This window comes from Carcharodon carcharias, chromosome 23 (assembly GCF_017639515.1).
Source record: "Carcharodon carcharias isolate sCarCar2 chromosome 23, sCarCar2.pri, whole genome shotgun sequence".
Taxonomy (NCBI): Eukaryota; Metazoa; Chordata; class Chondrichthyes; order Lamniformes; family Lamnidae; genus Carcharodon; species Carcharodon carcharias.
In genome coordinates, this window is record NC_054489.1 from 3,513,514 (window position 1) to 3,526,379 (window position 12,866).

The window sequence follows — 12,866 nt, forward strand, 5'->3', positions numbered from 1 at the left end:
ACTGAGTTCCAGTCATTGACGCCCCCTGATTACTGTGTGCCAATACTGAGTTCCAGTCATTGACGCCCCCTGATTACTGTGTGCCAATACTGAGTTCCAGTCACTGACAACTCGGCGGGGCAATGTTAGTCTGTGGAATTCTCTTCCCCAGAGAGCAGCGGAGGCTGGGTCATTGAATTTATTCAAGGCTGAGTTAGACTGATTTTCGACAGACACGGGAGTCAAAGGTTAAGGGGGGCAGACAGGAATGTGGAGTTGAGACAACAACCAGATCAGCCGTGATCTTATTGAATGGCAGAGCAGGCTCAAAGGGCCAAATTGCCTACTGCTCCTAGGTCCTCTGTTTCTAAGGCAGTACAACAGGGGATATATATCGACTGGATGAAATATACACTATTGAAAATAACACGCCTTGTACCAGGCATTTTCAAACTGCAGCGCAGCAGCGGTGCCTTGTGGCTTCAAATAGTAGCAAAGTTACTTCAAATTCTAATTTGTCTAATCACCTTCCTGGCATAATTTCCCTCACTGCGATATTCCTCTCTGTATTATAATCCATCCTCGATTTGTTCCCACCCCATACCCACACAGGCTCCGGCTTATTCTTCTTCCCTGGCCACTGTCCTGTTTGATCTGAGCTTCTAACCTCATATTCACCAACAAGACGGCCTATTTCCATCTCCGTTACATCATCCAACTTCACCCCTGTCTCAACTCAATCTGTTACTGAAATCCTTATTCATGCCTTCATTGCCTCTAGACTCAACGATTCCAATGCACACCTGGCTGGTCTCCCACATTCTACCCACTGTAAACTTGAGATCATCCAAAACTCTGTTGGCTGTGTCTTAACTTGCACCAAGAAACACAGAAATTTTCACATAATTGTTACAGTTGAACTAGTTGAACTGGCCTCCAATGCCATTATATCTTTCCTTAGATAAGGAGACCAAAGCTGTTCACAGTATTTTAGGTGTGGTCCAACTAGTGCCTTGTATAGTTTTAGCAAGGCTTCCCTATTTTGATACTCCATTCCTTTTGAAATAAAGGCCAACATTCCATTTGCCTTCCCTATTACCTGCTGAACTTGTATGTTAGCTTTTGTGGTTCATGCACGAGGTCCTATACAAGTTCAACATAACCTCCTTGCTCTTAGGCTATAAGATGTAGGAGCAGAAGTAGGCCATTCGGCCCATCGAGTCTGCTCCGCTATTCAATGAGATCATGGCTGATCTGATAATCCTCAATTCCACTTTCTTGCCTTTTCCCCATAACCCTTGATTCCCTTATTGATTAAAAATCTGGCTATCTCAGCCTTGAATAAACGGAACAACCCAGCCTCTACAGCCTTCTGGGGTAACTAATTTCTCAGATTCGCTACCCTCTGAGGTAAGAAATTCCTCCTCATCTCTCTCTTAAATGGACGCCCCCTTATTATTATGCCCTCTGGTCCTAGATTCTCCCACAAGGGAAAACAAGCTCTCAGCATCAAGCCCCCTAAGAATCTTTTATGTTTCAATAAGGTCACCTCTCATTCTTCTAAACTCCAATGAGTACAGGCCCAATCTACTGAGCCTCTCCTCATAAAAAAAATCTCTCCATACCCAGGATCAACCTAGTGAACCTTCTCTGGACTGCCTCCAATGCCATTATATCTTTCCTTAGATAAGGAGACCAAAGCTGTTCACAGTATTTTAGGTGTGGTCCAACTAGTGCCTTGTATAGTTTTAGCAAGGCTTCCCTATTTTGATACTCCATTCCTTTTGAAATAAAGGCCAACATTCCATTTGCCTTCCCTATTACCTGCTGAACTTGTATGTTAGCTTTTGTGGTTCATGCACGAGGACCCCCAAATCCTTCTGTGCTGCAGCTTTCTGCAGTCTTTCTCCATTTAAATATGGTTCGCCATGTTCTTCATAACAAAATGAATCACTTCACATTTCTCCGCACTGAACTTCATCTGCCACCTGTCTGCCCATTCCATCAGCTTGTCTATGTCCGTCTGAAGTTCTACACTATTCCCCTCGATTCACAAGACTTCTGAGTTTCATTTCATTTGTAAACTTTGAATTATGCCCAATACACCAAGGTTTAATTCGTTAATATATAATCAGGAAAAGCAAGAGTCACAACACTGATTCCTGGGGAACTCCACTACAACCTTGCTCCAGCCCGAAAAACATCCATTAACCATTTCTCTCTGTTTCCTGTCACTCAACCAATTTCATATCCATGTTGCTACTGTCCCTTTTATTCCATGACCTCTAACTTTACTCACAAGAGTGTTGTGTGGCACTGTATCAAATGCCTTTTGGAAGTCCATGTACACTACATCAACAGCATTGCCCTCATTAACCCTCTGATACCTCTTCAAAAAACTCCAGCAAGGGAGCTAAACACAATTTTCCCTTAAGAGATTCACGCTGACATTCCTTAATTACCTGGATTTGTCCATGTGATTATTAATTTTGTTCTGAATTATTGTTTCTAGAAGTTTCCCCATCACTGAAGTTAAACTTCCTGGTCTTTAGTTGCCAGGAACGGTGATTATCCTTACACCATTTTTTGAACATGGGACTAATATTTACCAGTAATATTCTCCAGGACTCTGGCACCAACCCCAAGTCTAAGGAAGACTGAAATATTATGGCCAGTGCCTCCGCAATTTCCACTCTCAGTATCCTGGATGCATCCCATCTGGTCCCGGTGCCTTAGCCGCTTTAAGTACAGACAGCCTATCCAATACCACCTCGTTATCAATTTTAAACCCATCCAATGTCTGAATGACCTTATCTTTCACCATGGTCTGGGTAGTATCTTCTTCCTTGGAAACAACATATGCAAAGTATTCATTTAACACCTCAGTTATGCCCCCTGCCTCCATGTATTAATCCCCTTTTTGGTGTTTAATTGGCCCTACTCCTCCTTTTAACACTCTTTTACTACTTATATGCCTATAGAAAACTTTGGTATTCTCTTTTAAGGTAGCTGCCGGTCTCTTTTCACACTCCTTCTTTGCTTCTCTTATTTGCTTTTTCACCTCCCATCTGAACCTTCGATATTTAGCCTAGTTCTCAATTCCCATTATTCTGTGCTTGCTAACCTACATTAGCCCCTTTCAAATCCCTCCATGGCTTCTCCCCTCCCTATCTCTGTAATCTCCTTCAGCCCTACAACCCTCCGAGATTCCTGCGCTCCTCTAATTCTAGCCACTTGAGCATCTGCGATATTAATTGCTCCAAGTGGAGGCCAGCTGGTCCTGCAGCTCCTTGAGCTGTAAATTCTGGATTCCCTCCATAAGCCTTAAGTCTTGACCCTTGGTTTGACCATACTTTGATTTCTGTATGCAAACCTGATGGCCATATCATAAAATGGAAATAGAGGCGGTGGAGAAGGTGCAGAGAAGATTTACAAGTATATCAACATTAGGTAGTCACCGAAAAATCCAATAGGGAATTCAGAAGAAACTTCTTTACCAGAGTGGTGAGAATGTGGAGCTCGTTACCACAAAATGGTTAAAGCGAATAATATAGCATTTTAAAAAGAGGGCACAGAGCAAGGAAACTTCATTTTAAAAAGAGTGCGAAGAGCGAGAGGAGTTCAATCGCAGAGAGTTAGGGGACTTCATTTTAAAAAGCAGGTGGAGAGAGAGGTGAGTTCATTTTAAAAAGTGGGTAGCGAGCGAGAGGAGTTCATTTTAAAGAACGTGTGGAGAGCGAGGGGAGTTCATTTTAAAAAGAGCGCAGAGAGTGAGGAGACTTCATTTTAAACAGCAGGTGGAGAGAGGTGAGTTCATTTTAAAAAGTGGGTGGACAGCGAGGGGAGTTCATTTTAAAAAGCACGGGGAGAGCGAGAGGAGTTCATTTTAAAAAGCGGGTGGAGAGCGAGGGGAGTTCATTTTAAAAAGCGGGTGGAGAGCGAGGGGAGTTCATTTTAAAAAGCAGGTGGAGAGCGAGAGGAGTTCATTTTAAAAAGCGGGTGGAGAGCAAGAGGAGTTCATTTTAAAAAGCGGGTGGGGAGCGAGGGGAGTTCATTTTAAAAAGCAGGTGGAGAGCGAGGGGAGTTCATTTTAAAAACGTGTGGGGAGCGAGGGGAGTTCATTTTAAAAAGCGGGTGGAGAGCGAGGGGAGTTCATTTTAAAAAGCGGGTGGAGAGCGAGGGGAGTTCATTTTAAAAAGCGGGTGGGGAGCGAGGGGAGTTCATTTTAAAAACGTGTGGCGAGTGAGGGGAGTTCATTTTAAAAAGCGGGTGGAGAGCGAGGGGAGTTCATTTTAAAAAGTGGATGGAGATCGAGAGGAGTTCATTTTAAAAAGCGGGTGGAGAGCGAGGGGAGTTCATTTTAAAAACGTGTGGGGAGCGAGGGGAGTTCATTTTAAAAAGCGGGTGGGGAGCGAGGGGAGTTCATTTTAAAAAGCGGGTGGGGAGCGAGGGGAGTTCATTTTAAAAAGCAGGTGGAGAGCGAGAGGAGTTCATTTTAAAAAGCAGGTGGAGAGCGAGAGGAGTTCATTTTAAAAAGCGGATGGAGAGCGAGGGGAGTTCATTTTAAAAAGCGGGTGGGGAGCGAGGGGAGTTCATTTTAAAAAGCGGGTGGGGAGCGAGGGGAGTTCAATTTAAAAAGCAGGAGGAGAGCGAGAGGAGTTCATTTTAAAAAGCGGGTGGGGAGCGAGGGGAGTTCATTTTAAAAAGCGGGTGGGGAGCGAGGGGAGTTCATTTTAAAAAGCAGGAGGAGAGCGAGAGGAGTTCATTTTAAAAAGCGGGTGGAGAGCGAGAGGAGTTCATTTTAAAAAGTGGATGGAGAGCGAGGGGAGTTCATTTTAAAAAGCGGGTGGAGAGCGAGGGGAGTTCATTTTAAAAAGCGGGTGGGGAGCGAGGGGAGTTCATTTTAAAAAGCAGGTGGAGAGCGAGGGGAGTTCATTTTAAAAACGTGTGGGGAGCGAGGGGAGTTCATTTTAAAAAGCGGGTGGAGAGCGAGGGGAGTTCATTTTAAAAAGTGGGTGGAGAGCGAGGGGAGTTCATTTTAAAAAGCGGGTGGGGAGCGAGGGGAGTTCATTTTAAAAACGTGTGGGGAGCGAGGGGAGTTCATTTTAAAAAGCGGGTGGAGAGCGAGGGGAGTTCATTTTAAAAAGTGGATGGAGATCGAGAGGAGTTCATTTTAAAAAGCGGGTGGAGAGCGAGGGGAGTTCATTTTAAAAACGTGTGGGGAGCGAGGGGAGTTCATTTTAAAAAGCGGGTGGGGAGCGAGGGGAGTTCATTTTAAAAAGCGGGTGGGGAGCGAGGGGAGTTCATTTTAAAAAGCAGGTGGAGAGCGAGAGGAGTTCATTTTAAAAAGCAGGTGGAGAGCGAGAGGAGTTCATTTTAAAAAGCGGATGGAGAGCGAGGGGAGTTCATTTTAAAAAGCGGGTGGGGAGCGAGGGGAGTTCATTTTAAAAAGCGGGTGGGGAGCGAGGGGAGTTCAATTTAAAAAGCAGGAGGAGAGCGAGAGGAGTTCATTTTAAAAAGCGGATGGAGAGCGAGGGGAGTTCATTTTAAAAAGCGGGTGGGGAGCGAGGGGAGTTCATTTTAAAAAGCGGGTGGGGAGCGAGGGGAGTTCATTTTAAAAAGCAGGAGGAGAGCGAGAGGAGTTCATTTTAAAAAGCGGGTGGAGAGCGAGAGGAGTTCATTTTAAAAAGTGGATGGAGAGCGAGGGGAGTTCATTTTAAAAAGCGGGTGGAGAGCGAGGGGAGTTCATTTTAAAAAGTGGATGGAGATCGAGAGGAGTTCATTTTAAAAAGCGGGTGGAGAGCGAGGGGAGTTCATTTTAAAAAGCAGGTGGGGAGCGAGGGGAGTTCATTTTAAAAATGTGTGGGGAGCGAGGGGAGTTCATTTTAAAAAGCGGGTGGAGAGCGAGGGGAGTTCATTTTAAAAAGCGGATGGAGAGCGAGGGGAGTTCATTTTAAAAAGCGGGTGGGGAGCGAGGGGAGTTCATTTTAAAAAGCAGGTGGAGAGCGAGAGGAGTTCATTTTAAAAAGTGGATGGAGAGCGAGGGGAGTTCATTTTAAAAAGCGGATGGAGAGCGAGGGGAGTTCATTTTAAAAAGTGGATGGAGAGCGAGGGGAGTTCATTTTAAAAACGTGTGGGGAGCGAGGGGAGTTCATTTTAAAAAGCGGGTGGGGAGCGAGGGGAGTTCATTTTAAAAAGTGGATGGAGAGCGAGGGGAGTTCATTTTAAAAACGTGTGGGGAGCGAGGGGAGTTCATTTTAAAAACGTGTGGGGAGCGAGGGGAATTCATTTTAAAAACGTGTGGGGAGCGAGGGGAGTTCATTTTAAAAACGTGTGGGGAGCGAGGGGAGTTCATTTTAAAAACGTGTGTGGAGCGAGGGGAGTTCATTTTAAAAATGTGTGGGGAGCGAGGGGAGTTCATTTTAAAAACGTGTGGGGAGCGAGGGGAGTTCATTTTAAAAAGCGGGTGGAGAGCGAGGGGAGTTCATTTTAAAAAGCAGGTGGAGAGCGAGGGGAGTTCATTTTAAAAAGCGGGTGGAGAGCGAGGGGAGTTCATTTTAAAAAGCGGGTGGAGAGCGAGGGGAGTTCATTTTAAAAAGCGGGTGGAGAGCGAGGGGAGTTCATTTTAAAAAGCGGGTGGAGAGCAAGAGGAGTTCATTTTAAAAAGCGGATGGAGAGCGAGGGGAGTTCATTTTAAAAAGCGGGTGGAGAGCGAGGGGAGTTCATTTTAAAAAGCGGGTGGAGAGCGAGTGGAGTTCATTTTAAAAAGCGGGTGGAGAGCGACCGGAGTTCATTTTAAAAAGCGGGTGGAGAGCGAGAGGAGTTCATTTTAAAAAGCGGGTGGAGAGCGAGGGGAGTTCATTTTAAAAAGCGGGTGGAGAGCGAGGGGAGTTCATTTTAAAAAGCGGGTGGAGAGCGAGGGGAGTTCATTTTAAAAAGCAGGTGGAGAGCGAGAGGAGTTCATTTTAAAAAGCGGGTGGAGAGCGAGGGGAGTTCATTTTAAAAAGCGGGTGGAGAGCGAGGGGAGTTCATTTTAAAAAGCGGGTGGAGAACGAGGGGAGTTCATTTTAAAAAGCAAGTGGAGAGCGAGGGGAGTTCATTTTAAAAAGCGGGTGGAGAGCGAGGGGAGTTCATTTTAAAAAGCAGGTGGAGAGCGAGGGGAGTTCATTTTAAAAAGTGGGTGGGGAGCGAGGGGAGTTCATTTTAAAAAGCAGGAGGAGAGCGAGGGGAGTTCATTTTAAAAAGCAGGAGGAGAGGGAGAGGAGTTCATTTTAAAAAGCGGATGGAGAGCAAGGGGAGTTCATTTTAAAAAGCGGGTGGAGAACGAGGGGAGTTCATTTTAAAAAGCGGATGGAGAGCGAGGGGAGTTCATTTTAAAAGGCAGATTGAGAGCGAGGGGAGTTCATTTTAAAAGGCAGATTGAGAGCGAGGGGAGTTCATTTTAAAAAGCAGGTGGGGAGCGAGGGGAGTTCATTTTAAAAACGTGTGGGGAGCGAGGGGAGTTCATTTTAAAAAGCGGGTGGAGAGCGAGGGGAGTTCATTTTAAAAACGTGTGGGGAGCGAAAAGAGTTCATTTTAAAAAGCGGGTGGAGAACGAGGGGAGTTCATTTTAAAAAGCAAGTGGAGAGCGAGGGGAGTTCATTTTAAAAAGCAGGTGGAGAGCGAGGAGTTCGTTTTCAAAACGTGTGGAGAGCGAGGGGAGTTCGTTTTAAAAACGTGTGGGGAGCGAGGGGAGTTCATTTTAAAAAGCACGCGGAGAGCGAGGGGAGTTCATTTTAAAAAGCGGGTGGAGAACGAGGGGAGTTCATTTTAAAAAGCAAGTGGAGAGCGAGGGGAGTTCGTTTTAAAAAGCAGGTGGGGAGCGAGGGGAGTTCGTTTTAAAAAGCAGGTGGGGAGCGAGGAGTTCGTTTTCAAAACGTGTGGGGAGCGAGGGGAGTTCATTTTAAAAATATGTGGGGAGCGAGGGGAGTTCATTTTAAAAATATGTGGGGAGCGAGGGGAGTTCATTTTAAAGAGCGGGTGGAGAGCGAGGGGAGTTCATTTTAAAAATATGTGGGGAGCGAGGGGAGTTCATTTTAAAAAGCAGGTGGAGAGCGAGGGGAGTTCATTTTAAAGCGGGTGGAGAGCAAGTGGAGTTCATTTTAAAAAGCGGGTGGAGAGCGAGAGGAGTTCATTTTAAAAAGCGGATTGAGAGCGAGAGGAGTTCATTTTAAAAGGCAGATTGAGAGCGAGAGGAGTTCAATTTTAAAAAGTGGGTGAAGAGCGAGAGGAGTTAATTTTAAAAAGCACGTGGAGAGCACCTGATTGATGAATAGGAATGGTGAGTATTTCCAGTCTTTAAAGTAAAATTAAGGTGTTTAGTTTTGTGTTTAGGTCTCTCATTTTTATTTTTTCCCCCTAAAATAGCTTGTTAAGTAAAAGATTGATACAGATGTAAAAATTAATTACAATAAATTGTAAAGTGTGGGAGATTCTTCAAATGTAAAGAGTAAGAATACTAGAGTAATTAATTAAATAAAATGCAATAGCGATGGCAGGATGGGTGATGTGTTGCTGCTGCAGCATGTGGGAACTGCTGGACACCCAAGGTGATCCAGAGCGAACACATCTGTAGTAAGTGTTTGCAGCTCGAGGAACTTCAGATCCGAGTTGAGGGGCTGGAGCCGAGCTGCAGACATGGTGCCGCATCAGGGAGGGGGATGTTACCTGGACACTTTGCTCCAGGAGGCGGTCACTCCCCTCAGATTAGGTAATTCAAACTTGGATTGTGATCAGGACAGGAGGGTGTGACTGCAGGTGAGGCAGGTATGGGGACCCAGGTGGTAGCGTTTGAGAAGCCTCGGCCCCTGCAAATGTTCAAGCGTTACGAGGTTCTTGCAAGCTGTGTGGATGAGAGTGGGGACGGCAGGGAGGATGAATTGACCACGGCACTGTGGGACAGGGAGCCATTCAAGTGGTAGGGGGCAGTATAATTAGGGGGATAGATACTGTTCTCTGCAGCCATGAGCGTGAGTCCTGAAGGCTGTGTTGCCTGCCCGATGCCAGGGTTAAGGATGTCTCTTCTGGGCTGGAGAGGAACTTGGAGTGGGTAGGGAGGGATCCAGTTGTCGTTATCCACATTGGTACCAACGATATTGATAGGACTAGAAAGGAGGCTCTGCTGAAAGAATTTGAACAGTTAGGAGCTAAGTTAAAAAGCAGAACTTGCAAAGTAACAATCTCGGGATTATACCTGAGCCACGGGCAAACTGACATAGAGTAAATAAAGTCAAGGAGTTAAATGCATGACTCAAAGATTGGCATGGGAGGAATGGGTTTCAGTTCATGGGGCACTGGCACCAGTACTGTGGTAGAAGGGAGCTGTTCCGGTGGGACAGTCTTCACTTGAATTGTACTGGGACCAGTGTCCTGGTGAATCGAATAGCTCAGGATGTAGACAGGGGTTTAAACTAAATAGAGCAGGGGAGTGGTGGGGAGGGGGGGGGGGGTAACATATGCTTACAAAACAATTGGAGATGGCAGCTTTGCAGGGCAGCTTGCAGGGCAGCTATTTAGGAAATGATACCCAGAGTGTGAAATGAAGGACAGAGTGTACAAACAAAAAAAAGACAAGCAGCAAATAGGGTCAAAGGGGGAAAAAATGGTAGAAAGGTAAAATTAATGGCTCTTTATTTAAACGCACACAGTATTTGGAACAAAATAAATGAATTAATGGCACAAATACAGGTTAATAGATATGATCTTATAGCCATTATGAAGACGTGGTTACAAGGAGACCAAATGTGGGAACTAAATATTCCGGGGTATGTGACCTTTCGAAAGGACTGGCAGGAAGGAAAGGGTGGTGGGGTAGCTTTGTTAGTACGCAATGGAATAAGTGCAATAGCAAGAAATGATCTTGGATTGGAAGATGTCGAATCCATATGGGTGGAGGTAAGAAATAACAAAAGGAAGAAGATACAGGTGGGAGTAGTCTACAGGCCCCTTAACAGCAGCTATACTGTAGGACAGAGAATAAATCAGGAGATAATGGGGGCAGGTAAAAAAGGCAGTACATTAATCATAGGTGGCTTTAATCTTCATGTAGGTCCCGAAAATCAAATTGGCAGAGGAAGCCACGAGCAAGAATTCATAGGGTGTATTTGGGACAGTTTCCTAGAACAATATGTTGTGGATCCAACCAGGGATCAGGCTATTTTGGATCTGGTAATATGTAATGAGGCAGGTTTAATAAATGATCTCAGAGTAAAAGATGCCCTAGGAAACAGTGACCACAACATGGTAGAATTTAACATTCAGTTTGAGATTGAGAAGTTTGGGTCAGAAACAACTGTGCTTTATTTAAATAAAGGTAATTACAAGAAATGAGGGCAGAGTTGACTGGAGTGGACTGGGAAAGGAGTTTAGCAGAAAAGACAGCTGTTGAACAATGGCAGATGTTTAAGAAAAAAGTTCATGACTCACAACAAAGATAAATCCCAGTGAGGAAGAAGGATACTAGGAAGGGGGTAAACCAACCATGGTTAACCAAGGAAGTTAAGGATAGTAGCAAACTGAAAGAAAAAATCTACAGTGTGGCAAAGATTAGGGGTAAACCAGAGGATTGGGAAAGTTTTATAAGCCAACAAAAGATGACCAAAAAAAAATAAAGAGGGAGAAAATAAACTTTGAGGGTAAACTAGCAAGTAATATAAAAACAGATAGTAAGAGCTTCTTTAAATATGTAAAAATGAAGAGAGAGAGGCCAGAGTGAACATAGGCCCCTTAGGGAATGAGGCTGGGGAAATAATAATGGGGAACCAAGAAATGGCATCAGTTTTCATGGTAGAAGACACTAATAGCATTTCGAAAATACTAAATAATCAAGGGGGAAAAAGGGGGGAGGAAATAAATACAATAACTATCACTTGAAAAAATGTTTCAGGGAAACTGATGGGGCTAAAGACCGATGTCCATTGGACCTGATGGGTTGCATCCTAGGATGTTAAAGGAAGTAGCTACAGAGATAGTGGATGCACTGGTAGTAATCTTCCAAGAATCCTTAGATTCTAGAAAAGTCCCAGAGGATTGGAAAACTGCCTATGTCTTATTCAAAAAAGGAGGGAGACAAAAAATAGGTAACTATAGGCCAGTTAGCTTAACATCTGTCATTGTGAAAATGTTAGAGTCTATTATAAAGGATGTAATAGCAGAGCATTTAGAAATGAATAATGTAATCAAGCAGAGTCAGTATGGCTTCATGAAGGAGAAATCATGCCTGACAAATTTATTAGAATTCGTGGATGAGGTAACCAGCAGAATAGATAAATGGGAACCAGTAGATGTTTAATATGTAGATTTCCAAAAGGCGTTCAATAAGGTACCACAGAAAAGGCTACTTAAAAAGATGTGTCCATGGTGTTGGGGGTAGTATGTTAGCATGCATAGATGATTGGCTAACTGATAGAAGACAGAGAGTTGGGATAAGGGGGGCATTTTCAGGGTGACAACCTGTAACAACTGGAGTGCCACAGGGATCAGTTCTGGGGCCACAATTATTTACAATATATATTGACTTGGATGAGGGAAGTGAATGTACTATCACCAGGTTTGTGGATGAGACAAAAATAGGTGGGAAGGTAAGTGATAAGGATGACACAAAGAGTCTACAGAGGGTCATAGACAGGTTAAGTGAGCAGGCAAAAACTAGGCAAATGGAATATAATGTGGGAAAATGTGAGGTTATGCACTTTGGCAGGAAGAATAGAGGAGCTGAATATTATTTAACTGGAGAATGACTGCAGAAAGCTGCAGCACAGAGGGATTTGGGGGTCTTAGAACATTAATCACAAAAAGCTACGAGTTTAGCAGGTAATAGGGAAGGCAAATGGAATGTTGGCCTTTATTTCAAATGGAATTCAGTAAGAAAGTAGAGAAGTCTTGCTAAAACTGTATAAGGCACTAGTTAGACCACACCTAGAATACTGTGAATAGTTTTGGTCCCTTTATCTAAGGAAAGATATACTGGCATTGGAGGCAGTCCAGAGAATGTTCACTAGGTTGATTCCGGGTATGGGGGGATTTTCTGATGAGGAGGGGTTGAGTAGGTTGGGCCTGTACTTATTGGAGTTTAGAAGAATGAGAGGCGACCTTATTGAAACATATAAGATTCTTAGGGGGCTTGACAGGGTAGATGCTGAGATTGTTTCCCCTTCTGGGAGAGTCCAGGACCAGAGGACATAACCTCAGAGTAAGAGGTCGCCCATTTGAGACCGAGATGAGGAGGAATTTATTCTCTCAGTGGGTAGTGAATCTGTGGAATTCTTTGCCGCAGAGGCTGGGTCGTTAAGTGTATTCAAGCTGAGATGGACAGATTTTTAATCAGTAAGATCATCAAGGGCTATGGGAAAAGGCAGGAAAGTGGAGGTGAGGATTATCAGATCCGCCTTGATCTCAGTGAGTGGCCCAGCAGGCTTGATGGGCCGAATGGCCTGCTTCTCCTACATCTTGCAGTTTTATGGTAATTTAAGGGGAAACTAGACAAACCTATAAGGGAGAAGGGAATAGAGGGTTATGGTGATAGATTTGAATAAGGAAAGTTGGGAGGAGGCTCGAGTGGAACACAAACCCCAGCATGGGCTGGTTGGGCCGAATGGCCTGTGTGCTATTTATCCCATGTAATCCTGGGTAAACCTCTTTCTTCTCCTGTTTGAGACACAGTTTAAACCCCCCCCCCCCCACCCCCCCTCTGTCTGAGTATTTCTCACCTCCCTCAATATCTCCTTACTTGTCTCCGGATCATATTTCATCTTGTGAAGCAGCCTGGGTCGACTGAGGCGCTGTATGAACGCAAATCGATGTTGTTGTTGTTGTTGTTGTTGTTGAAGTTGGAGCAGGTGATTCCGTTG

The 12,866-nt window shown here is 44.5% G+C and overlaps 1 protein-coding gene across 1 annotated transcript in view; it reads right to left on the minus strand.

Annotated features, from left to right (window-relative positions):
- Nucleotides 1-12,833, minus strand: part of LOC121269076 (growth factor receptor-bound protein 7-like) — a 293,792-nt gene extending 280,959 nt beyond the window's left edge. The window contains exon 1 of the mRNA XM_041173519.1: nucleotides 12,726-12,833. Within this exon, the coding sequence (XP_041029453.1) occupies nucleotides 12,726-12,767 (42 nt within the window). The 5' untranslated portion in view covers nucleotides 12,768-12,833. The remainder of the gene's footprint in view (nucleotides 1-12,725) is intronic.
- Nucleotides 12,834-12,866: the final 33 nt, after the last annotated feature.